We start from the raw sequence: 27992 nt of genomic DNA, 5'->3' as shown, positions 1-27992 counted from the left end.
AATTGACTTTTCAATACCGACCAGATACAATACTGATTTTAGCGGAAACTCAATTATTTTTTTTTTTTTAAATGCAGTTTATCGTGTTTTGGAATCAAACTCTCCAAATATATAAATGAAGAGTTTCATTGCAAAAACCTGTAAGTCCATCTGACATCTTTTCTTTTAAATGAGCATTTTTTTACCAGGCTCATATGTTTAGGTTCAGTCATTTCGCTTTAATGGCAATGAAAAGGTTATTAGTCAGTTATTGAAATGCCTTATTTTCATAAATGTCACTTTAGTCAATTCATTCAACAAATTTGACTGTCTCTTGCAGCAAAACCAGCTAAGTCCATGTGTGCTTTTTTTTGCAAAAACCTCTAAGTCCACCTCTTTGGACAAAAATAATAAAACTGTCTGTTTCTGTCAGTTTTACAGCAGCAAAAGGAACACAGTTGTGTTTACTTGCTACTCGCAAAATCCTTTCATTGCCACTGTAACAATGGACAAACATGATAAAACTTGCATCTCGGCAATTGAATGCTGGCTCATAAGCACACCATCATTCATCTGGAAATGATATGATTCGATTTGCGTCTTCCGATTGGTTCTTCTGTGGAGTTAGAGGCTTTTGCTGACAAAGGAAAGTGGCGTTGAACACTTTCTGCCAACAAATTGGTATTTCTGAATGGGCTGACGCTGGGATTTAGTGGATTTGAAGCTAAAATTTTTGATGAACGTATACTATGTGTGGAGAGAATTCGCTCAATATAATTTTTGACGAAGGTGGCGTTTTGTATCTGAACTCTTCATATATAGTTTTAAAGGTTCACAGTATAGCAGTTTTTAATTTCTAAAGTATTTAACAACAGAGAGTGCGTAGTCCAAACTATGACTGCATGACTGAGAGGAAAGCGTGCTGTACATATTTACATATTCTATCGCAATGCCGCTCTCAGCAGCGCGGATGGCATCGGGGCTTGGGATGTTAAGTGAGCTCTCAGATTCAATGTGTTTCTCGGGTATTGGATTTTAGCGTGGAATATTTTGCAAACATGACAATTGTTGCTACACTTCAGCTCTGTACACCGCAGCGGGAGCTGGAATAATTCTATGTGAGCTGTGTTTGCTAATGCTAATGCTAAAGCTAACGCTAGCACAGTTTACATTCTGAGATAACACTGCCATCTAGCGGTCGGGTTTAAACCGAACACAAAGCCACTGACCCTAATCTTGGATGTTAACAAATAAATAAATAGATAAATATCGATACAGTGTTTTTGAGAATCAATACAGTATCGCCAAATATAATATCGCAATATTCACGTGTATCGATATTTTCTTACACCCTTAACAATGAGTGCAACTATAATCAAATTTTTTCTTCAAGCATGATACAGAGCTAAGAGATGGTTACAACTACATAGCACAGCCTAAGATAGCTTTCATATTGGGAGATATTTGCATACATCGGTGAGCCGCTTTCAAAACGGGGGTATTGAAATCGAGTTTGAATGCACGCTTGTGTCAGTCATCTTGTCCCTTACTCTCATCATGTGATCAGTGAACTCTGATTCCTTCTGCACTACGTACTTTGCAGCTCATGTAGGATGAGCTGGATGGGATTGAAGTGACTGTTATCTAACTGAATTAAATAGTTTTTATTTCTATAAAAAGCAAAATGACAGTGGCGTAATGTAAACGTAGCTGTGACATATTCTATACTACACCCTCAAACTTCGTCATGGCAAGATCGCGAGACAGCTTTTCACCTCACATTTTAATCTTGCGAGATCTCGTCACACCCCTAATTCTTAGTTGTCTAATAAACCTGGCATTGTATATTGCACATATTGTTGGCTCTTTAACAGATTTGCTTTTGTTCCTTTTTTATAAGTCACTTTGGATAAAAGAATCTGCTAAATGTAAATGTGAATAAATCTGCAGTCCTGTGTTGTCAGCTGAAGATTGCTGATGCAGACGTTTGATTCAACACTGATGATTCAAAAGGGAACACACACATAAGCACAAGCACATATTGTGCTTTCCAAGAGCTCCCTCCCTCAGATAAGACGAGAGTAACGTGGGAAGAATGTGCATTCCTTTCCTGAGAAGGAGGAGGAGGAGGGGATGGCGGACTGAAGGGGAGTGCGTTTCCTCTGTCTTGCATCAGTGGACGGCCCTCAGCCGTTCAGGCTTTAATCAGAGATCCAGGCCTGCGATATGAGTCACATCGTATACAGTCTGTGTCTGTGTCCATCTCTCACACCCTTTTCTATTGAAAAGGTGATGGTGCAAAGCTTTCTCAGGAACATTTAACACTTGAACACTTGAAACTATTAGTATATCAGGGCTCAGTGCTAAGGACTTTTTTCTACTGGCCCAGTCGGGCCAGTGGTTCAAATTTTTACTTGCCCCACAACAAAAAAATAATAAAGTAAAAGAAAAGAAAATGGGCCTATAAAAAAAGCCTAGTTTTTTTTGTTGTTGTTGTTTTTGATACATGTAACCTACTAGAATACTAGAATACCTACTAAGCTACTAGAATAACTCACTTAAATTTTAAATATTGTTAGACAAATAAACATTAAGTAATAAAATAGGAACAAATAATCAAATTATGACTAATAGCAAAAATAAATACAACAGAACAAACATATAAATGAAATAAATGGTGCTTTTCAAGTTTTTCATGTAGGTTTAAACAGGAGATTTTCAGGTACAGAAATTTTAATCTAATGTATAGCTAACTATATAACTATAGATTAAATATTAAAGATTTATTAAAGTTAATCAGTCAAGAGCAGTTACAGATGCATAAATAAACGTTAAATACTGTTATTTGAAATTATTTAAAAAATGAAAAGACACTTTAAACCTGAAATTAAACCTGCCAGTAGGTGGCAGAAAGTCCCTGTTAATGAGCGAGTCATTGAGATTCAACCGATTCATTCAAACAGCTGATTCATTCAGGAAGTGTTGCTCAGAGACGCAAAACAATTCTATGTGGACTTTGAAACTATTTCGTAGGCAAAATAGAGCGAAACAGGCGATTTGGTGTCTAAAATGTAAGTCACTTGATATTAAGTTCTTGCTCATTAAACTGTACGTTGTATAAAATCATTATCACTTTTGTAATCGTGCTGATATTTGGGGAAAAACGGCGCTCTTTGTTTAATATTGGTTAACTATGTTAAATTATATAAATATGAAAGATATACAGAGTCATTTTTGCCCCATATCTTGAATTCTGATGCATTCTAAATGCATTTTAATAGACTAAATCACGCAGTGAAAGCGTACACTCTAAATATGCACCCGCACTAGTCTAACCTACTAGACTACGTCACGTAGTGTATGCGTGCACTCAATGTTTTTTTTTTTTTTTTTGTAAAGTGAGCGACATACTCGATAATTTCAGATCGTTAAATCAACAATTGCGATATCATAGACGATATATATCGCACACCCTACAGCACTGGCCCGATCAGGCAAGTGACAGTTCCGTCTACTGTCCCGAGCGTCGTTCACACTGGCCCAGGGCCATCGGGCAGTCCTTATTGTCAAGCCCTGTATATGAACTGACCACAACTGACCCAAAGTAACTTAAAGGGGTGGTTGATTATGATATCACTTTTTTAACTTTAGTTAGTGTGTAATGTTGCTGTTAGAGCATAAACAACATCTGCAAAGTTACAACGTTCAAAGCAAAGGGAGATATTTTCTTTTAAAGAATTCTCTGTTTAAGGACTACAACAAACGGCTGGTAGGGACTACAACGATCTTCTTCCCGGGTTGGTGACATCACAAATCCTAAAATTGACATAAACCCTGCCTCCGAGAACATGCAACAAAGGGGGTGAGGCAATGTTATTGCATTACAGTATGTAACACAGTGTTGTAGTCGAGACCAGCTCATTCGAGTCCGAGTCAAGACCGTGTTCAGAGTATGAGGTATCTAATCTTTCTGGGGAACAGACATGATAAAAATGAGGTGACAAAAGAAAGAACAGCTCTTATCTGGAGGTGAGGTGAACTAACAGACTGCATAGCCTCAAACCCTGCTAAGCAATTAATTAATCAATCAATCATTTTTTACTCTTAATTTGGCCTTCATGGCTGTATTAGCCTATAGTTTATTTTTTATTACAAATGTGATAAACGTTTGCGCAAGTAGTATGTGTTTGGGGAATTTAAAATGTAACATTTAAATTATATTCTGCTGAAATGAGCGAAATGACTTGAGAAAAGATTTGTTCATTTTGCTGAACGAGATTCAAAGATCCGAGTCAGTAAAATGATCCGAACTTCCCGCTACTACCCGAGTCCTGCTGCTTTTGCACTAACGTTAGTCTCAAGTCATATGCAGTTGCGCACAAGAAAATTGCCAATCATTGGACGTGTCAACCAAACATCAATTTACAGAAATAATAACATACAGTAATAATCATTAAATATTTTGAATGGGACTCGAGTGGAATCGGTAATGAGTCCGATTCCTAATATGTTTGAGTACGAGTCAATTCCGAGTCAAAATGCACACGAGTCCATGACAAGACCAAGACCATTACAATATGGTCTCGAGACCGAGTCCGAGTCTCGAGTACTACAACACTGATGTAACACAAATGCAATAGCATGTCATAAAAGCAAGATAACAACATGACAAATTATAACCATAATTAAACTAAACTATACCTGTTCTGTCTTCATGCAGCATATATTCTCTGGCTCTGTAAGCATCTTACAACAGTTCCCACACAAGCAATTTATAGATTATCATGACAGAATATGCTAAGTAATGACTTTAAGATAGTTAACTCCACACCAGCTACATAAATTCATTAACTAACCATTCAGAAACATCCTGTTGCTTTCTACATGTTGTCACTTCTTTTTGAGTCTCTCCATCATTGCCCAAATCCGGTTTGAACATAAAAGGCTGAACAGTTTCTGACATTTTCAGTGAGTCTGCGTGAGGTAACGTTAATCGGAGCTGCTAACAGGAGCTCCTGAAACTCCGCCCTCTTCTTGGGAGCAGCAGCTCATTTGCATTTAAAGGGACACACACAAAAACGGAGCATTTTTGCTCACCCTCAGAAAGTGACAAATTTAACATGCTATAAAAGATTATGTGTAGGGTATTTTGAGCTAAAACTTCACATACACACTCTGGGGACATCAGAGACTTATTTTACACCTTGCAAAAGTGGCATTATATGACCCCTTTAATTCAGTGTGTTTATGGTGTCAAGAGCTGGCTGTAGTTTAAATACACTGGGTCAGTAAGAAGTATATTTTGCTCACCAAAGCTGAAAAAGTAAAAACAGAAATATTGTGAAATATTTGTACATATTTTTACAATTACATTTTTTTTAAAAATAAATTTTAAAATATATTCCTGTGATGTCAAAGCTGAATTTTCAGCATCATTTCTCCAGTCTTCAGTGTCACATGATACTTCAGAAATCATTCTGATATGCTGATTTGATGCTCAAGAAACATTTCTGTTGAAAACAGTGTTTGGTAACACTTTACAGTAAGGTCTCATTTGTTAACATTAGTTAATGTATTAACAAACATGAGCAAAACATTTGTTACAGTAATTATTAATCTTTGTTAATGTTAGTTAATAAAAATACAGTTAATAAGTTGTTCATTGTTTTGTTCATGTTCACAGTGCATTAACTAATGTTAACAAGATTTTAATAATGTATTAGTAAATGTTGAAATTAACTAAGATTAATAAATGCTGTAGTAGAAGTATTGTTCATTCTTAGTTCATGTTAACTAATGAACCTTATTGTAAAGTGTTACCAATATTTTGTGGAAACCATGATACATTTTTTTTTCAGGATTCTTGAATAGAAAATCCAAAAGAACAGCATTTATTTTAAATAGAAATATCTTGTAAGATTATAAATGTATTTACTGTCACCTTTGATCAATTTAATGTGTACTTGCTGAATAAAAGCTTTATTTTAAACACAATGAAGAAAAATCATAGAATTAAATTCAAATGTATTATATAGTATTATACTATTATAGTATTTATTCATATTTTGAATTAGCTTCTCTTTTATATTTTCAGGTTTTATTTTAATTTAAGCTCTGTTTCTCTGTTTTATCATTTTTATATTTTTTTTCTATTTAGCTTTATTTTTATTTTAGTTTTAGTAATTTTATTACTTCAACAAACTTATTTTAGTTCAGTTAGTTCAATTTCTAATGTTTAAATTTTTTGGGTTACATTTTTCAGATTTAAGCAATTTCAGTGAGGAAATTATTCTTTCTACTTATTTGGTAGAAATGGGGCCAGATTGGGCACCCTGTTGGGAGAAAAGCGGTAACACAGGGTGTACTGGATCTGATAGAGGCTTCGTGAGCATGTTGCATTCTTCAGTCGACTGGAGAGTTGACTTGCTGTGCTTCAGCGGCAATCACCTGCCCTCAGTAAGTGATCGGTGTCAGGCTGCAGCTCTGCTCCCCTTGAGACTTGATTGGAGCTTCATTCAGCAGCCGAGGTCCCGGCCCCTACGCTGATGGAGCTGCTATTTGCAGAGCGTATTGCTTCAAAGCAATCAAAGCACCTCTACGTTCTGTGCCACAGGGTAATTTTCCATTATTTGGACTTCTTTTGCTCCACTGCACGCATTTGTCCGTGGAACAGCGATCTCTCCGAGGCTTCTCATGCAATACAGTCTCCATTGTCTTGGACGACAGACAATGAGTTCTTTCAGTTTGTTCAATTGAAGTTGTGGGTCTAGAGGGAGAGAGATGGACGATTGGTCGCTTCAGGTGTCACTCAGGTGCGGCGCAGTCACCCAGAAGGAGAATGTAAAATACTACAGGCCTCTTTGAGTCTCCTTGAGTGGTCGGACTGGTCGGGCAGGGTGTGATGAAATTCTCTGCTCTGGTTTGAGCCAGCATGCTATGAGTCACATAGTCTCCTGTTACCTGTTCGTTCAGTGTTCTCTTTCACACAGAGCACCATTTCTTATCAGCTTTGGTTGAGTTTGATTCATTCACTAAGGCCTTGTGGAACTTTTTGTAAACAATTATTGCTTGCACCAAACATGAATTTGTTAGGTGTGGTGGAAATTCACCTATAAGACTAAAGTCAGGCCACTCAATAGTAAAATTATCAAACCAAATTTATTTGTGAAAATTGAAATTTAGGGTAGTCTCCCTTAAACCGAAACATATCTTCGAGAGCTACAAAGTGAGCTCCACACAAAACAGAGTATTTATTCAGTCAAATCATTCATATGAGTTTTTCAGCAAACAAAGATGTTCTAAACTGATTGGATAATCAAATGAACAGATTATCATAAGGCCTCCTACTTCCTTTTATCATATATGTACATTTTCCGGTTCATCGACATCCTATAATAGTTATGCCCACCTGACGTGCGTAAATATTTTTAATTGGAAACATCTTATCTAAACTCTCTAAAACTCTACCCGGCCCAACTGACCTTGACTGCAGAAAGAAATCATTGTTTCCAAGTTGCCTCTCACAACATTTGTAGATTAGTTTCGAAACATCAGAGAGAGAGAGAGAGACATAAAATACAATATCTCTGAGTTTTCACCAACAGACATTGGGCCAGTGCTCAGGTGTTATCTGAGGCCATTAACAAAATTAACAAAATTTATCATGTATAAGCAGTAGCATTGATTGAATACACAAGAAAATAATATTTCTCTTGCATAGGGCACTATGAAATCCATTTTATTCTCAAGTTCTGTTTTTTTTTTTTTTTTTTTTTTTTTTTTTATGTTCTGTTTTAACGGTTAAATAAAATTTTAGACAAACAAAGAAGTTGCTAACCGCACACTGAATTAGATCCAGACCGGAGAAAAATCTAGCAAAAATATTTCATTTTATAAACTGCATAGTGCAAAAAAGTGCAAAATGCAAGTGAATTAAGAGCTAGACAAGCACGGGCAAACATTTCTTCTAGAGTGTAAATTAAATTTTAGTTATTAAAAAGCATATCTAATTAAATAAAATCATGATTTTATATATATATATATATATATATATATATATATATATATATATAATATACAGTCAAATGAAAATTTATTCAGACATCTTGAACATTTCATTCATTAATACAGTTTATTCACTATAGTTTAAAAAAAAGGTAATAAAATAAGACAGTTAAAGAGTTAAACTGTGTCAGAAAAAAATAACCTTAATTATGTCAGATAACACTTAAGCAAAACATAGTCAGGTCAAAGTGTCTGAAATAATTTTTGGTATATATATATTATATATAATAATCTTAGTGGTTCCTTAAATTTATTTTGTGAAATATGATCATGTTCTTGTGAGTGTCACCACTTTTGTGACATTCACCCATGTACAATTAGAATATTAGTCTTTTCAATCTGCTAAATGGTCTTTTGTCATTTGGAAGGATTAGGTACAGGAGCAAGAATGGCTTGCTGGTTTCAGTCAGGATAGATTGTTTATGTGATTTTAGTCACAGGTTTCAGATGTATTTGTTGCTGGACTGGCAGAGCCTGAATAAAACATGAGTACAGCCATCAGAGAGGCTCTGGTTTCAGTAGGGCATTTAACAAACCTGCAGTTTACTCTGACAAGACCTGCTTGAGCTCCCTTAAGATAATCAACAACCTGTGGGTGAAGGGCCAGACGTCCTGCCTCTGACTTTCTCAGCTGTTTTAATAGGAGACATGGGGCTTGTATGTTACTATTAGAAGTAAGACTGTTGAAATCTTTCAACAAGCGTGCGCTATATCTTCAAATATCTAGAGAGTTTGGTGTTGCTTTCACTGTCAGAGTAGTGAGGGTATTGGGAATTATATATGATAGACTTCAATGGCGTTTGAGGTTTTTAATGTTTTAATGACGTTTTAAACACAGCATGTAAGCGAGTGGCATCACAAAAAGTAAACTTCATCTTATATATATATATATATATATTTACACACACACACACACACACACACACACACACACAGTGGATATAAAAAGTCTGGTACACACCCCTGGTTTTTGTGATATATCAAACACAGTTTTGGTATGTATGTTTTGTGTATAGCCTCAGTTGTGACCCAAATATTATATCTTGAATTATGACTCGTATCTTGCTGTGTTGTATAATGTAGTAGTTGGAGATACATGTGTGAATGGCAGCGATTTGATTCAGTAATATCAAATCTCAGCTGCTGTTGCCCCAGAGTCATGTGAGATACTCATCATTAATTTGAAGACCAAAAAACTTTTTAACTTTAATGCCTCCGTTGACACTTGAGTTTGTGTGTGTGTTTAAGCCGTGATTGTGGAAAGCTGATTCCTGAGTTCTTTTTTGGCATTTAAACTTTCAGCTTTTTAAAGTATTGAGAGTGAGGAAACTGGGTCATTGTGCATAATTTAGCAGTGATTAATTTCTTTTCCACGTATGTCCCTGAAGGAATAGGGATCCACCAAAGCATTTTTTTTTTTTTGAGAATACTTATTCAGAATTTGTCTCTAATAGAGCTGCACGATTAATCGTTAAAAGATCGCAATCTTGATTCAAACACCCACGTGATCTTATTCCAAAATGACAATGATTCTCCTGTGTCTGTTAAACCTTTGACAACACAGCAAACATTCAGATCTGTGTTACTGCTGCTGCTGAGCCAGAGAGAGCAGCTGTCATGTATAGGTATGAAACAGCTTCACAAACAGTCTTATCAACCATGCATATCATTATTTCTGTTACAAATATTCAGATTATCACAGAAGTACTGGAATAAAAGTTTATAGTTCTGATAAAAACACTGATGTCTACGGAAGCGATAAAAATAGAGTATATACAGCTGTTACTATGGTTACCCTTGTATGCAGTAAGCGTAGTACTAATTTAACTTCCACACTCCGCACAAACACTTGGATATGTGCCTAATGACAAGGGTGTGACAAGACAGTTAGCTCACGAGACGAGACACGAGATTGAGACAAGATTTTTACACAGTATTTTAAAGAAATCCTCAGTGATAAAATTCACGGCTGAAAAAATAGTCTGCAGGTGCATTTTGAAATGTTTTAACTAATTTCATTCATGTTTTAACTCATTTCATTTCTACTTTCTGAGTATGAATTATCATATGCAGTAAAAGACAACAACACTCAAGCACTGTAAAAGGTTTTGCCACAAACTTAACTGTCTTCTTTCCTGTATGATTTCATATGAGTCTCTTCAGATTAGAGATGCACTGATACTAAATTTCTCTGCCGATACCGATAGTTTGGTTTTTCTTAAGGAAAAAAAAAATCTCTGCCAAATAATGTTGCAAACTCTACAGGGAGCCCTCTCTTTTGGTACATTACAATATTAGAGGTTACAATAAACAACAGAGGTAATAAATTCAGCTGCTGTTTATTTTCAGATATAATAATTACACTCAAATAAAAACTGAAATGTATAAAACTTAGTATCACATAAGGTAGTTTTCATAAGCACTTGTCTTCATGGCAAATTTGCACAAACATATAATTAACAGTAAATAAGCTCCTCTCTAGTGTTTTTTTTTTTTTTTATATGTAGATAGCTAAGGAACTGAACATTGGAAAACATTCCTGAGGTAAAAGTGACATGATGTGACATATTGTTCACAAGCTGTTTTATTGACGTCTTTCCGCAGTTGAAACACAAATAAAGTGATTACATGAGACGTGATACATTCTGGTAAGTTGTACAGTATATTTCAATACAGCCATTTATTGTTTGAATTTCATGATAAAATGGACAGAATTTGAAAACTGAAACTTCAATTCTTATCAGAAGTAATAAAGCACAAATCTTTTTGCGATTATTGGATGGGAGGCGCTACAAATAATATTTGATGTAGGAAAAAAAACTCAGACCTGGCAACCCTGGCTTGAACTATGGGTGATTCATAGGGTCAAAAAAAAGCCTGCTTTAACGTCACTATTTTTAAACTGTTAATGCGTTAAAATTCAACACAAGAGTGATTTTCTTCACACACAGTATGTATGAGTTGCAGTCTGAACACGTCTTTCCGCACCCTTTTGATTGACAGGATATAATCGGCCCTGACCATCGGCAGTTTTTAAACGATGGCCGATAGTGATAATAATAGCTTTTATCGGCCGATACCGATTGTTAGCTGATACATCGTGCATCTCTACTTCAGATCTTACTGTACATGATTTATGAGATTCTACAAGTTTTCTCTTAGTCTCGTTAAGTGTAAACAATAAGTGCAACCATAATCAAAGTACTCTCTCAACATTCAACGTTTAAATAGAGACCCAATTTTAGAGATGGTTACACAGCCCAGCCTAAGATACTGTAGCTTTCATAAAATTAATGATAGTCCAAGGCACACGAATCTTATTGAAAAAGTTTTAAAAAGCCTTTATTTCATCATGGCTATAAGTTAAAAACAGGTGACAAGTGCACACCTATGCGTTGCGGCTATTTTGCCTTCATCAGGGTGTGAGATTGGGAGATATTTACATGCATCAGGGAGCCGTTTTCAAAATGCGGCTATTAAAATTGCATTTAAATGTGCGCTTGCGTTTTACTTTCGCTATCGCACGTACTCTGTGAAGAGGGAAGCGGCAGTGCTGAGCACGAGTTCTACAAGATAAGACATTTGTCAGACGCTTAGGCTCTGTTGTCCAACGAATCCTCTGCCATGGTCTTGTCAGTCATCTCGTCGCTTACTCTCGTCACGTGAACTCTGATTCCTGCTGTACTACATACGGCTCCGCAGCTCATGTTGGATGAGCTGAATGGGATTGAAGCAACCATTAACCAACTGCATTAAATGGCTTTTATTTCTATAAAAAGCAAAACGACACTGGAGGCGTTATGTAAACGTAGTGGTGGCATATTCTTTCCTAATTTCAACCTCACACTCTGTCATGGCAATATCACGAGACAGCTTTTCACCTCGAGGAGAAATTTTGTCACATTTTAATCTTGTCACACCCCAGTGCTTAAAGGGTTAGTTCACCTAAAAATTAAAATTCTGTCATTAATTACTCACCCTCATGTCGTTCCACACCTGCAAGACCTTTGTTCATCTTCGAAACACACAAATTAAGATATTTTTGATCAAATCCGATGGCTCAGTGAGGCCTCCAATTGCCAGGAAGACAATTAACACTTTCAGATGCCCAGAAAGCTACTAAAGACATATTTAAAACAGTTCATGAGAATACTTGATATTTTTTTGTGCAACAAAAAAACAAAATAACTTTATTCAACAATATCTAGTGATGGGCGACTTCAAAACAATGCTTCATGAAGCTTCGAAGCTTTACGAATCTTTTGTTTTAAATCAGTGGTTCGGAACTGCCAAAGTCACGTGATTTCAGTAAATGAGGCTTCGTTACGTCATAAGTGTTTCGCAATTTTAATAGGCTTGTTCGAAATGTAACGGCGTTGCGCATACCGATCGGCATATGACATCAAAGTACCGCGAGAGCGATTCAAAAGCATAAGGAGTCGTTTTCTCTCTAAACGCTCTCGCTGTACTTTGATGTCATATGCCAATCAGTCTGCGCAGCACCATTGCATCTCGAACAAGCCTAATGGTTCACCACTGGGGGGTGTGACTTTGGCAGTTTGATACACGCTCCAAACCACTGATTCGAAACAAATTTCGAAAAGCTACGTGAAGCAGTGTTTTGAAATCGCCCATCACTAGATATTGTTGAATAAAGTCGTTATTTTGTTTTTTTGGCACACAAAAAGTATTCTCATCACTTCATAACATTCAGGTTGAACCACTGTACTCACATGAACTGTTTTAAATATGTCTTTAGTACCTTTCTGGGCATCTGAAAGTGTTAATTATCTTGCTGGCAATGGAGGTCTCACTGAGCCATTGGATTTTATTAACAAATATCTTAATTTGTGTTCAGAAGATGAACGAAGGTCTTACGGGTGTGGAACGACATGAGGGTGAGTAATTAATGACAGATTTTTTTTTTTTTTTGGGTGAACTAACCCTTTAATAATAATAACACATTTATCGTTTAACGTTTGAGCGAATGGCCATGTAAAGCGGCTAAAGTTAGGCTACTAATTAGGCTACTAAAGTTAGGTACTACTACTACTACTTACATGTTTCAAATGATGTTTGAGGTCAGTGGGGGTGGTTAGGGCCCCCAAAATGCTTGGCCCAAGCCTGGATGGTGTACATGGTTAACCTTTTGAAAGAAACCCGTACACTAGTTTGTGTGACAGTCTAATTTCTATGACTTGTGTCTTTCTGACAGCAGACTGTGTCAGAGATATGTCTCTTTTCCAGGGAAGTGTGCATGAATGAGCGTGTTAGTGTACTAGCTCAGACTCCATTACCTTCCTGAGATCGCTACAGTCTGTCTGCTTTCCATCCCAAATGCTTCCTCTTCCCGTTTCCTTCTTTCTGCCTCTCTTCATGAACGTCTTTCCTGATGGCATTGAGGAACTGTTGGATACAGGAGGCTTGTGCACGTTTGAGATAAAGTTCAGTGTACTCTTTTCATCATACAAACATGTTAGGTCAGCCGCTCCAATACATCACTTATTAACTGCATTGCTTCTTGCAGCGGGAATGTCCTGCAGCCTTGTTCTTCAAACTTTGCATTTGTGTACTAAGCATTTACAATCTCCAGCAGAATTTGCATTTTTATGATTTTAATAATATTGTACATATCCTGTGTTTTGTGCTGAAGTCTGAGCGAAAAAACAAGATATTATTACATTCAAATAGAGATGTAGAACAGAAACTGTAAATCCTTTGGCTACATTAAATATCTGAGTCAATTTCCTATTATTTTACATCCTGAGGAGTCATCGTGTCTGTCCGATGGCTTTGTCAAGTGAAGGTATGCAGGCCTGCCCTTCACAGATAACACTGAACCCAGGCACAGCCATAAACATGCGCTTACTTTCATTTAGACATGCAAATGTTTGTGCCTTTGTGTGCTTTTCTGCTCTGGTCTCATAAATGGCTTATCTGTGGAACCGTATATTTTACAGTGGTCATTGATGGTGGACACACAGTGGTCAAGCGTCTGGACTGCCAGCCCAAAGGACTCGAATCCTGTAAGAGGTGTGATCTGTGAAGCACAGAAATATTTACTGAGATATTCTTTCAGCCATCGTGCCATTCATCTGCACGTTTTTGTATATTTAACTTAAGACTTTAAATTAATCAATACCGTATCAAAGTGAATCAAAATCTCAATCACGCAAATGACACTCAAATGTCACTCAGTTTCTTTGCATTTGGCTTTAGAGGAATAAACTCTGATTTAAGGTACATTTTCTCTGTTTCTCTCCCTTTTTAATCCATCCCTCTTGCTCTTTCATTTGCTCCTTTTCTTTCTCTGGTATGAAGTTTTTCTGGGTAAAAAAGTTGCGTCAGAGGCATTACTGAACTCCTAGGAATTATTTTCTTTTGCACAATTATAGATGATCAGATTATTGTGTATATTATGACCCCAGTGAGTAAAAGCCAAGCCAGACTGTACAACATCAACAGTGTTGTATGTCAGACTGTATAATATAGGTCTAGGCTAAGACTTTGCTCATGACTGACAGCATTTGCTGGGTGGTCTGTGTCACTTCTGACAGCTTCAGGCTGTGTCTGCATTAATCCAGATATATTTAACATGCATCACTTTCTCTAAATTTTGGCCTTCCGTCTGCACGGAGACGGTGTCTTTGTCCTTCGAAAACTGGGCTTTTTGAAGATGCTTTATCAAGTGGATCAGTTTGAAATTTTTGAAATCGTTTTGGCGTTGTAGTGTGGACTGTGAAAACAGAGGTATTTAAAAATTATGACTAGATAGATATCTATGGTTATACCCTGTGGTCATATCAAAATCAAAAAATTTAGCCAGGGACCTCTGGTTGATTTAACATGGTATTTCAATATGTAAAAAGCATTCATGTGTTCGTGAAATTCGTTCTTAAAATTTTTAAGCTGGGAAGAGTTTTTACTTGTACCACTTGACTGCTGTACCACCTGACGCTGCAGATTCATTTAGGTGTTGATAATATTGCCATAGATATGCATAATTCTCAGTCCTAGAACGTGAACAGCTCTAAGGAGAACGTCACATGTTGTCATCTTGAAATTATGGTAATTACATGATGTGAACGCAGCATATATATCCTCTACAACTTGTAAACTGGCATTCAGATCTGCCTCTATTTACTTAGCAACGGCCAACTTCCTACGATCCAATCAATTCCCGAAGGATGAAATCAGAGCCCACCCTACATTTTTCTCATTCCAGAAGCCGTTTCACTCGGATATACATCACAATAGGGAAAAAAAAGACTGTCACAACTTCCGTTTCATGCTGACTTTAAGTAGTGGGTTATTTTTCTAGTAAAATGATTGTGCCAGAACAATAGCATGAGAGCTTTATTATGTGTGGTCTCTCAGTACCATCTTAGTGAGCTTTCATTATGTTCTACACATGTGCAGTAAGATGATTTTAGCGTTTTCCGATGTTTCAGTGTAGACGAGAAACTTTTGGAAAATGCAGGTTAACACTGGTATGGACTGAAAGCGTTTTAAAATGAAAACGTTGTTTTCAAATGTATCCAGATTAATGTAGATGTAATCACGATTTCATAAGAAATTTAAATAGTGGCAAAGTGACACAAATTTGAATGCAGAGACACAGTGTGTGAGATGAAAATAAAATACCAAACAAAACAAACATTGCTTTCTTATAGTGCTTTATAATTACAACAATTATATAACTATATAAAATAATAATGTGTGAAATCTCACACCCTCTGGAGCCTCATCAATGGGGCACATATATACGCTGAATATCTCTGAAGTAAACTAACCCTAAAATGTAACCTGCTCTGGACTAAGTAAAAAATTAAGTTGCTATGGCTACTTGCATACCATGAAAGTTACCTCAGTTTTTGTAACTGAAAGTTGAGGTTATCCATTTACATATCTATATAAACCTACCCAGGTATGTTGCATAACCAGCTTTTTGGAATACCCCCAGGTGTAAAAGGAGGTAAAACATTTTGGTTATAAATGATACTGACAACCACATTTTAATTTAAGACGCTTCAAATTTTTGTGATTCACACCTGCATTTTGAGAGTGAGTTTGGTACACCTGGATGAATGAATGAATGAACGAATTAGTGCATTTTGACATTATTTTGTGTATTTGACAGTTTAAGCACAATAAGCAGCGAAAAATAACTCAATTTAGCACTGAGGTGGCTTTGTGCGCGCACTTTGGGTGTGAGCAAAATATGCTGGAATGAGTAAAATCTTGTGCGCAAGTCTTGTGAGTTTCTGCGCAAGAGCGCCCTCTGGCTTTCAGATGGAGAAGCATTTACTACTGATCACAGATCCGTACAGCTCTGACAAGCTGCGCATAAAATAATAGCATTGTTTGCCAAATCCTGTGTGATAAAATTTGCGATATATCATGCAGCCCTAGTATATATTATATATAAATTTCAACCCGCCTAAGTGGCTAGTAGGAGTCACTGAGTTACATGCCACAGCATCCTCTTGCATGGATGCTGCACAGAAACCCACCTGCATTTGGCGGGTTGGCAGGTGTTAATGTCAAGCCCTGCACGTCAGGTTCGTGATGGGTAAGAAGTGATTCAGGTCAGTTTAGGTCGGGGTACAGATCTTTGGACTCAAGAAGACCTCTAGTGTGCACTGGGCTATTCAGCACTCTTAAGTGTGCATAGACTATAAGTTCTTTGTTCAGTTGTTTAATTACTTTATACTTGGATGTAAAATGTATTTTAATATGGTTTATGCTAAGTCTTGCCCATGACATTCTGTGTGATCCGAATGTGATAAGAAGTAAAAAATCTGATCAGATATTACCAGTAATATCATTTAAATCAAGGACATTAGGGCTGTGTATGCCAAATTGAATTTCCTTCTGTTATTTGTGTTTTGTAAATGGCTGTGATATTTTTAGTGAAGGTTATCATACTGTGACACCCCTTCTGTCCATTCTGTTGGCCGCTCCTCTGTGATACGCTCTGTGCGTTTCAATAGATTTGCTTCGCTTGGCTGTAATTGGGTGTTTCAGTCAGGGTTTCTAAAACTGGCTGTTTGTCAAGGTTGGGGAAGAGTCGGACCAGCACTTACACAACATTCTAGGTCCAAAAGAGGGTTCCCTTCCTTCCCAGCCCATTTTTCACTTCCTGTTTAACTGCTTCCTGTTACGTAATATCATTGACTCACTACAGTAGGCGTTATGCAGCAATAAGCATCACGACCTCATTACATTGCTTTTTTGTTAGTGAGTGGTGTCCAGTTATCGTTTAAAAAAAAAAAAAAAATTTTCTGTGTAAATTGTTTAAATTTTTTTGGATTTAATTTACTACATTATCAAAAATGTTGGGTAATCAAATTAAATTAATTTTTTTAAAAATGTAATCAAATGAAAAATTAACAGTTAATTTTGGTGAACAAAGTGCTGAGGTTTACTATACTTAAAATTAAAACATGGAAGAAAAACTGTCACACCATTGGTTCAGTCAGTAATATCAAGCTGGTCGGGATGCTCAAATAAACAAAGCAATGTTTTGCTACAGAGACACGGTGTTACTCTTGTTGGAGAAATCAACCTTACTTATAGCTGTCTCTAATCAGTACTGATTGATTTTGCTTTCTCAGTATTTCAGGCTTTATGTAATGATTTTTCCTGCAAGTGACGCCTGAAATAGCTTTTTTTACCATCCTAAATGCATATTTTAGGTTTCATTCATAAGATGTCTGACATGGAGCAGAGCCACGTGTTTGTTGCATTGAATGAGAGCTTTTTTTTTTTTTTTAGAGTGTTTCTTTGCTGGCGCTCTCTCTCTCTGTCCGTCTGAAAGGTCTTTTGTCTTCCTCTCCAGGTTCTATTTGCAGGAATTAATAAGTGTTTTCCGTTCCTGGAGAGATGATTTAAATAGCTTCTCTCTCAGGCCAGCGCTCCTCCTCGGCTCATTCCGCTTTTTACCTTGTCTCCTCGCGCTCCTCCTGCTTTCATGCCTCGTCTCTGAGCCGCGTGACTGAGGCAGCGAGTGGCTTGTGTCTGGCCAGCGCTCAACTTAATGCTCTTCTAGTGCACTAATGGCCTCATTAACGCAACAGAGAGAGACAACGGGCTAAGAGAGGCCCCTCTGAATCAAAGTGTTCATTCAATCACTGACTCATTTAGTCTATTCACTCATTTGCTCATTTGTTTTCATTCACTCAATCATTTACTCACTCACTCACTCACTCACTCACTATTTTATTCATTTATTCAGTTCATGGGCATTTTCATTTATCTTTTGACATTTCATTTAACTTTTAAATTCATTTTTAATTTTTTCTGTTTAAAATCTTGTGAGAATTAATGATTAAAGTAATGATTAAATAAGGCCTAATCATTTGAATTTATAAAACTTTAACAGTTTAATAATTTATAGAGTTCCTTTAAAACATTATTTTATTTTTTAATGGAATAAAGAGTTCATTCACTCATAATTACGTAATGTAGTGCATCTATTTATCAAAATGCTCCTCTCTACAGTTCATTTGTCTAGCTAACTAACAAATTATGGTCATTGAACAGCTTACCTGAGGTAAATGTAATATAATGTGACATTGTTTAAAAGCTGTTTTATTGACGTCTTTCCGTGGTTGGAACACACATGATTCATTTCAGTAAGTTGTACTGTATCTTTCAACATACCTTCTGATGTTCATTCATGTTTATTTAGTACTATAACTAGTAGTAAAGAGGAAGAGATGATCAGTTCACGTGCCGCTTGAACTGAGGCGCTACAGCGATCTGTCACAGCACATTAAAGAATCCAAAGTGGCATTTATTGTTTGAATTTCATTATAAAATTGACCAGAATTTGAAAGCTGAGACTGTTTCATGTCAAATGTACAGTAACAGCACAAATCTTATTTATTGAATGGCAGATATGCTACAAATAATGTTAAGTGAAGATTTGTTCATTCATCAACTGAAAACAGCAAACTAAAAAATCTGTTACAGTAATAAAAGCAAAGAAACAGTTTGTAATATTAACTTAGCCAATTTATTAATGAAATAAAGAGGAATCGCTGTCAGGACAGATCATAAAACAAAGTGCTTTTATATTTAAAAATCTGTAAATTTGTATGTAAAAAGTCATTGAGTGACTGATTTGAAAAGTTAGTAATGAAATGAACAACAAAGAAACACATTACTTGGATGTCTGTATTATTTTGCATTTACACTCCAAGACTTAATGCACAGATCATTTGACAAATAGTATCAGATTGTTTCGTTCCGTCCTTTGCTATAGGTATCACTGTCAATTGGATTCAACTGCACATTTAAATAAGATTGTTAATCCAGAAACTTTGCAATGTGTAGTTATCAGCATGAAAATATATATTCTATATAGAAAGCAAGCAAAAATCGCTGCAATTAAAATCAATGAAGCTGTCAGTTACAAGCGTGCAGAACTCTCGCTGAACAAAAACTCAGTCGTTTTATGCAGCCATTGCATTCACAGATATGTCCGTGATTGGCTACAAAGCTCAACACTGCAAAAACATGTTGTAAATGGGGTAAAAAAAAAAGTAAAAGAAAATGCTTCACAGAGCTTCACAGAGCGCTTACACAAACACTCACGAAGTGTTTTAAAGCAGCAGGCTATCAGCTGGTACTGGTACTCCAGAACGGCAGATATCGTCACATTAAAGGCCCACTGAAGTGCCTTGAAATGTGCAGCATTATTCAATGTGTTGACGTGATTTCCACTGAAACAGGAATACAGGGCGGGACATATCGAACAGCTCCTCCCCTTTTTTTAAATAGCCAATAACTTTTTGTTTATATCACAGCTCGGCCAGAGCCGTTGATTTCCTCCTAATTTCTAACCATTTCTCCTCCTTACCTCCTCCATATCTCTGTAAAATATAGCATTCTGTTCAAATGTGTTCCATACGTTTTATGGTCTGCGCCGACTCGTATATGATCCGCTCTGTGCTATCGTGTTTCTGGACCGGAGCAGACTGTGTGCGGACAAAGATTAATTTTGATGGCCGCCAAAATATTTTCAATGCAGGAAAAACCCTGGGCTACTATATACCCAGGGCGGATGTTGAAACGTAATTTCAAGAAAAAAGCGTCAGAGAGTTTTAACAGCATATTGATGGTGGTGTGTGAATGGCAGAAGCTTATGAAAACCACTGTTGCTTGTGAATAACAGATGTAGCTTTTAAATAAATAAATAAATCCATCAATTTAACGGCAATTAAACATGAAATGTGTGAAAGTGGTTAGTGGCTGTACTGTGCAGCTAAGCCTGCTCACATGACTCGGTCTACCATGAGTTTCTGTTTCCCATCGTCTCTCTACTGCTTTTCACATATTCTCTTTTGTTTTATTCACTTTTATTTCACCCCCTTGACACCAGTCTCACTCTCCCACACACTGAGACAGAAAGACACAGACAGGAAGAGAGACAGTCATGAAGTGAGTAAACAGTATAAAGCCTGTTCACACTGACAGCCACTTTGCAGTGGCAAAGCAACCGGAAGACTTTGTCACGAGCAAGAGAGATTGAAGGAACTTCAGTCATCATCCAATTATGATATTGTGAGCTTGTCTCCTGTGAGTAAAATCAACTGACCAAAAAATGTAAAAGGAAAGTATTTAAAGAAACTATTAAATCAATCACCTGAATAGTTAATTATTAATCATTCTAATAATAATTAAATTACGATGAACTGTTAGAAATTTGTCAACAAGTAGATATCGCAGTCTATCATGGTTGTGCTAACGTAGCGTTGCAGTGCTGTGGTGTCATGAAAGTTTATCATTTGCATGCATTTTAAGCTTTGCCAGTTTAAACATTAAAGCAATTTTAAACTGCTCAAATGCAATAAGCTGTGGAAAAGAGGGTTTCTGAATGAATAAATCAAAATTAGGGCTGTACAGTAAATCAAATTGCGAGATGTACTAGTGTCTGTGAATATTAAAGCATAAAAATGACTGCTGTTTAAATGTGAACTCTGCATGTTTTGCGAGTCTCTGCAGGGCTCAACGCTAAGGATTTTTTCTGGCCCGGTCAGGCCTGTGGTTCAAATTTTTACTTTCCGGGCCAAAATTTTCACTGGCCCCACCACAAAAAAAAGTAATAAAATAGGCCTAGTTATTCTTTTAGTTGTTTTTGATCAATGTAACCTCAATAAATAAGGTTATGACACCAAAAACTACTAGCCTAACTCATATAAATTTTAAGTATTGTTACAGACAGTACAGTCAGTCAAGAGCAGTGAGCATTTTTTTTTTCTGTCTTTTGTTTGAGTAACATAAATTAATATTAGAATATTAGACTGCTGTCACTTTACGAGCTGCACAGATCCAATATATCGTTACATCTTATCTCACGTTTACGTTAACTTAAGACATAACTGACTGTTTACTAGGGTACTTGCCAAGATGGGTATTTTGACAATTTTGTGTGTATTTATCCATTCAAGCACAAGAAGACGTGAAAGAGAACTAAATTCGGTGTTCATGCTGTCTGAAATGCGACTCTCTGTGTGCACGCTTTGGGTTTGAGTACACAGAAAACAGGGTCTGAGCACAGAATTGTGCTGTCTTTCATGCCTTCTTATGCTACAATAGTTTAAAATCACTTGAATGTTTAAATTGGCAAGATTTAAAAAACATGCAAATGGTAAACTTTTGTGATGATGCAGCACGGCCATTGACAATTCCTTCCCAAGCGGGGTTTCTGAGGGTTTTTCACACTGGCCCCGGGCCATCGGCCAGTTCTTTTTGGCCCTGGCCCAAATGGCACACTTTGTGTGCATTTGCAGTTTTGTGGACTAGGCTTGCTACGGTAGTCGGCGTTACCGGTGTTCGGCCATACACCGATTACATGACTTGCCCACCACTGCACCGCCCCCTCTGTCGTTTTGCTTTTTAATAGAAATAAATAACATTTAGTTTAGGTGGATAATGGATGCTACAATTATAAACTAATAATCGTCTGCTCTGCTCCATACAGCACGAGCTGCAGAGTCGCAGCAGGAGTCAGATTTCATTTATCACATGACGAGAGTAAGGAGAGATGACTGACGCCCTGTCAGTCAGCCCTGATGGTGGAGGATTTGGTGCGTAACAGATCCGGACAAATATCTAGTCTACAAATATCTCATAATATGGCGGAGGATTTGGTGAGCAACAGATCCTGACAAATATCTCGTATACAATATCTTGTAAATATCTCACAAACAGTGTTGGGAGAAACGCATTACAAGTAACGCGAGTTATGTAATCAGATTACTTTTTTCAAGTATCTAGTAAAGTAACATGTTACTTTTAAATCTGCAACTAAATATGAGTTACTTTTTCAAATAAGTAACGCAAGTTTTCCGATTTATTGGCTGACATCTTTCCTGTCCCCATGTTGAGAGAAATCGTAAGTGCAGAGGTGTTGGTGTAAAAGGGCCTTTAAATTTGCCAAAAATAAAACTTTTTTTGTTGTTATAAAAACAAACAAACAAACAGTCCAGCCCAGATGAGAAAGAGTAACGTAAAAGTAAAGTAACACATTACTTTCCATAAAAAGTAACTAAGTAATCCAATTAGTTACTTTTTTAGGAAGTAACTCAATATTGTAATGCATTACTTTTAAAAGTAATTTTCCCCAACACTGCTCGCAAATATTTTGTAAAATGTGCGGTCAGTGCCACTGCTCCCTACACAGAGTACATGTGATTGCGCATTCAAAAGTGAAACTCCCCCCACAAAAATGGAATTTAGGAAAAAATAAAACTGATTCTCCTATGTTCTATTTGATTTGTCTCTGCCTACATACAGGGATAATGTAAATTTAGTCACTCATTACCATTGGGCCTTATGTAATGCATGGAAAACCATATCAAAAATGGTCAACATTCTGAAGGCGTTTGATTTATTCATTGATCTTTCATTCCATCCATTTCCAAACCTCCATTTATATGACTCATTGTGCATTACTTCTGCTGCTTTCCCCTGCAGAATCCTATTTAGCAACAAGAAAGCTGATTCCTTATCTGGTTAGATTGACTTAAAGTGGCAGTACAGCCCAAAGTTTTCATTACACAGCCCACCAATAGCATCAGGAACACCTCTTAGGACCAACAGTACAGCGACCTTGCGACCTCCAGAGATAAAATCACTGTCAGTGTGAATGGAGCTTAAGACTGGAACAGAACGGACGGAGATCACGAGGGAGAGTGATGTCAGTGGAGAGGAGGCTTTGGGTTATGAGTAGTGGCAGAAATCTGTAGAGTGGTGTTTTTCATCATGTCTCCTCCGCAGCATCCTTTCTTCTACAGCAACAGAGCTTCGCCCGCGGCCTGCAGTGAATGCACAAACCATCTGACCCAAATACAGACAAGCAGAGAAAAGCTGCTGAAGTTGAGCCAGCGTTATGTAGGATTCTCTCTCCCTCTCTTCCTCTGCGCTGCTTTCTGCTGTTTTTCTCACAGTTTCTGTCCTCTGACAGTAGATGAACTCATTGGCACCAGCCTGGGCGTTTGATGTCACACACACGCACGCGCGCGCGCACACACACACACACACACACACACACACACACACACACACACACACACACACACTAATCTCTTCTGCTTATTAACATTTTCTCTCTTCGTTTTCTTCTGCTACTCTGTATTTTCACATTGGGAAGGAATATTTGTCTGATGACAGAAGGACGTTTTTTATCCAGTGACAAGAATTCACTGACCAATAAGATGCCTCTGCTAAAAAGCATCTTTTTTTCACTCAAAAGTGGCTCTACACACACTAGCGTTCAAAAGTTTAGGATCTGTAAGATTTCTTTAGTGTCTTTGAAAGACGTCTCTTCTGCTCACCAAGGCTGCATTTATTTAATCAAAAATACAGTAAAAATAGTAATATTGTGAACCATTATTAGAATTTAAAGGAGACCTATTATGCCCCCTTTTACAAGATGTAAAATAAGTCTCCAGAGTGTGTATGTGGAGTTTTAGCTCAAAATACCCCACATATAATTTTTTATAGCATGTTAAAATTGCTACTTTTTGGGGGTGAGCAGAAACGTGCCATTTCAGTGTGTGCCCTTTAAATGCAAATGAGCTGCTGCGCTCTGCCTAAGAGGGCGGAGCTTCAAGAGCTCATTCTCCGGTGTCAGGAGTCAGTCAGGATGCACTATAATGTCAGAAACTGCGAATATATGCTGCATGGAGATAGAACAGGTATAGTTTAGTTTAATTACGGTTATAACTTATATTGTCTTCTTGTTTTTATCCACTATATTAGTACAAGCCAGTTTACCAATGAGTTTTATAACGTTTATTGTACTTCACACAAAATATGAAGCATCTGTTTTCACTCTAGAAAATCACTGTAAGAGCTTAATAAAACACAATGCAAGTGTGCATTAAAATATTATCCATAAACTCTCTCTCTCTCTCTCCCTTGCATTATCATCAACATACATAGCGAAGTACACAGAAACACTCGTTACAACTAACAGTAAGCAAATATATAAAGACTTTATGCTTTTTATGCCTTTTTGGTGCTTAATAAACTGGTAAACTTCTCCATTATCACTCTGGAAACTGTAAGCTGGATCACGAACAGTTTGTACTGATCTGTCCTTGAGTAACAAATTTTTAGCACAAGCTCTGTTTTGTATTGTCCCTTTGTATTGAAATTCGTTCACAAAGCGATTCACGCAGACATGAATGAATTTCGGTAGAGTTGAGGGAGCATTTTCTTCGAAAACAAAATTAATCCACCTCATCTTCAGTGGCTCAGATTTAGGGAGTAAATGGAGAGAGCTATGTGGATTAACACATCCAGCTACAGAACACCTAAAACGCTTGGGAGACATTCTCGTCAGTGCAGCAATGACAGACTGTACAACTCACTGTGAACTCGCTCAGGGCGGTTCTATGTTAAAACAGCAGTGTCTGTCAGCATTCATGGGCGGGGCCTGTGGCTAATGTGACGTCACATTGACAGGAACCTGCAAACGGCTTGTTCTGAGACACTGCTTATGATTTATGGGGATTAAAAAAAAGGAGTGGTTGGATTTTTATTATAATAGGATGGTTGTGTACAAACACTGCCAGTGCCAACACACATTTATGTCCAAACACCATGCAAAAGTGAATTTTGCATAATAGGTCCCCTTTAAAATAACTGTTTTCTATTGTAATATATTTTAAAATGTAATTTATTCCTGTGGTCAAAGCTGGATTTTCAGCAGCCATTACCCCAGTCTTCAGTGTCACATGATCCTTTAGAAATCATTCTAATGTGCTGATTTGATGCTCAAGAAACATTTATGATTATTATAAACGTTGAAAACGGTTGTGCTGCTTCATATTTTTGTCGAAACCTTGTTACTGTTTTTTTATTTATTTTTTTTTATTCTTTGATGAATAGAAAGTGTCAGCAGTTATTTGGAAAAAAAGTCCTTTGGAACATCTTTGAATTTAGTTCTTTTGATCAATTTATTGCATTCTTGCTGAATAAAAGAATTAATCCTACTAACCAGGACTCGACAAAGCCAGCGTTTCACTTGCATTTGCAATGGTGTATTTCAGGCTTGTTTATAATTAAAAGTCTCACCTTATGCATTTTTTTCTTCTGGTAGTTATTGGTATTTTGGTTACACAGTAAACTGTATCTGGCATTTAATTCAACAAACTTTTCTGTCTGGGCTTTGCTGTCACAAGACGGAAAGACTAAGGACATAATTTGAATGATTCAGTATTCAATTTTACTAGTATCAGCACAACAATCTGTTTATTACATACATATATTTGTACACACACAGTTTAAAGAAGGCCTATAAATATTTGCATAATATTTAAATACAGTTTGAGCAGAAGTATTTAAAAACTCAGGGTACTTTTTGTATTCTAATAAAATTAATCTTTTTTTGTAACCATTATTTGATACATTTTCATTGCATGTATGTGTTCCTTGTGGAAAAAGTAAGTGTCAAGTCCCACTAAACCTGCTTACTAACACACACACACACACACACACACAAAATAAAGAATAATGCTTACAGTTGCGAACCTGTGTGTGTTTTTTTTCTATTGCTCACACATCACGGGCAAGCTGGGCTTGGCACTGGTCTCTTATGCTAATGTGCTATTGTGTTTTCTTCCTTGCAAGACAAGCTGTTTCTTACTGCCTGAACGTGTGTGTGTGTGTGTACACATCTCTCCTGGCTCATTCAAATGAGTGTCACGTTATGCTGTTGAAATCTGAACTTCTGTGGAGTGTAAAGTGAAATGTTTCTCTGTTGCTCTTTGTAGAAGTTTCAGAGGCGTTGAATCTTCTGTGTGAGTCTGTCTGCTGTCTGGCTCTGCAGGTGACTGATCCACAACAGCTCTGATGTGACTCAGCACTGCGTGACTCTGCACGTATATGTGTGTGTGTGTGTGTTGGTACATTCAAGGGTGACACTGCTCGGATCTTGTTCAGTTTTGTGTTAGTGAGAGAGAAATATTGTGTGTGTGATGTGAAGGCATAGCAGTTTAAAATTCCTTCCAGTTACAATAGCCATGTTTCCATCCACTTATTTTTATGCGCATTTTGGGATATCGCATAAAAAAAAACACTGGATGGAAACGCCAAGAGTTTCCTAAATTCTAAAAATGCTTATTAAAATCTTAAAGGATTAGTTCACTTTAAAATGAAAATTAGCCCAAGGTTTACTCACCCTCAAGCCATCCTAGGTGTATATGACTTTTTTTCTTTCTGATGAAGACAATCAGAGTTATATTAATAAATATCCTGATGTATCCGAGCTTTATAATGGCAGTGAACGGGACCAACCAGTATGAAGCTGAAGAAAGTGCATCCATCCATCATAAATGTAGTCCACACAGCTCTGAGGGTTTAATAAAGGCCTTCTGAAGCGAAGCGATGCATTTGTGTAAGATAAATATCCATATTTGACAAGTTATAAAGTAAAATATCTAGCTTCTGCCAGATGCCTGACATCACGTAGAACGTAGCATACGCATTTTGAACTGCAAGAGGCGTTTACACTTTCTTCATATGTTGAATACGGAAGGCGGTCTGGCAGATGCTAGATATTTTACTTAGAAATGATTCACTATTTTAGCTTTTCGTGTAAAACTAAATCTTAAAGACCAAGCACTAATGCACAAGTGGCAAACCCATTCACTAGCACATCACCTTTTGATTTCAGAAAATCAGTTTGAGTGAACGCAGACAACGTGATATCCATATCAGTACCACAATTTTAGTACCAAGTGGATGCTGAAATTTTAATGTAACAATGTCTTTCTACTGTATATCACTAATAATGACTTGGTGTCAATGTCATCACTGTACTTTCACTGGTACTTTTATTGACTGCTGAAGTTTTGGTACTATGACAACCATTATATTTATAGCAAGTAAAAGAATTTCTCTCTTGTTTTGCATGCTTTTCCCATTAATTTTGGAATTTTCAGTGATTAATGGACCAGATGTGAAGTTGATAATCAGAAGTCTGGCTCTGTGAGACTAGTCTTCGTGCTGGTTTCAGTCTTCTGTTGACATCTGTCTGAAACGTCTCTCTGTACCTTCTGCAGGAGGAGGTTAAGCGATGAATAAGCTACGGCAGAGCTTCCGGCGAAAGAAAGACGTTTATGTGCCAGAGTCCAGCCGGCCGCACCAGTGGCAGACAGACGAGGAGGCCGTACGCGGGGGCAAATGCAGCTTCGCTGTGAAGGTAAAGGACATGCACACCTGTGCTGAACCACCTGGAGCTGTCAATCATTTTCATGCTGTTTATGCTAGAGATTTCTAGAGCTTTGAGGCACTTGTTGTCTGCTATTGTTGTGCTTGTCTGAACACTAGTCTCTGACCTGTTTTTGGAAAAATAATATGCTGTAAATTCACACCATTTTTTGATATGTTAACAGGCATTAATGTAAATAATGTCATTTATTACTCCCCCT

General features: G+C 37.0%; 1 protein-coding gene across 6 annotated transcripts in view; it reads left to right on the top strand.

Moving 5' to 3' along the window:
* The window catches only part of numb (NUMB endocytic adaptor protein), a 71396-nt gene that overhangs the window by 10819 nt on the left and 32585 nt on the right, over positions 1 to 27992 (top strand). For 5 of the 6 annotated variants that reach the window (XM_051867720.1, XM_051867722.1, XM_051867719.1 and 2 more), the window contains exon 2: positions 27624 to 27763. In XM_051867720.1, coding sequence (XP_051723680.1) covers positions 27638 to 27763 — 126 coding nt within the window. In that variant the 5' untranslated portion in view covers positions 27624 to 27637. Of the gene's footprint in view, positions 1 to 14003; positions 14077 to 27623; positions 27764 to 27992 lie in introns of all 6 variants that reach the window. The other variant, XM_051867718.1, reaches the window with a different exon arrangement.

The sequence above is a fragment of the Ctenopharyngodon idella genome, chromosome 17 (assembly GCF_019924925.1).
Source record: "Ctenopharyngodon idella isolate HZGC_01 chromosome 17, HZGC01, whole genome shotgun sequence".
Lineage (NCBI taxonomy): Eukaryota > Metazoa > Chordata > Actinopteri > Cypriniformes > Xenocyprididae > Ctenopharyngodon > Ctenopharyngodon idella.
This window is presented reverse-complemented; position numbering and strand designations above follow the sequence as displayed.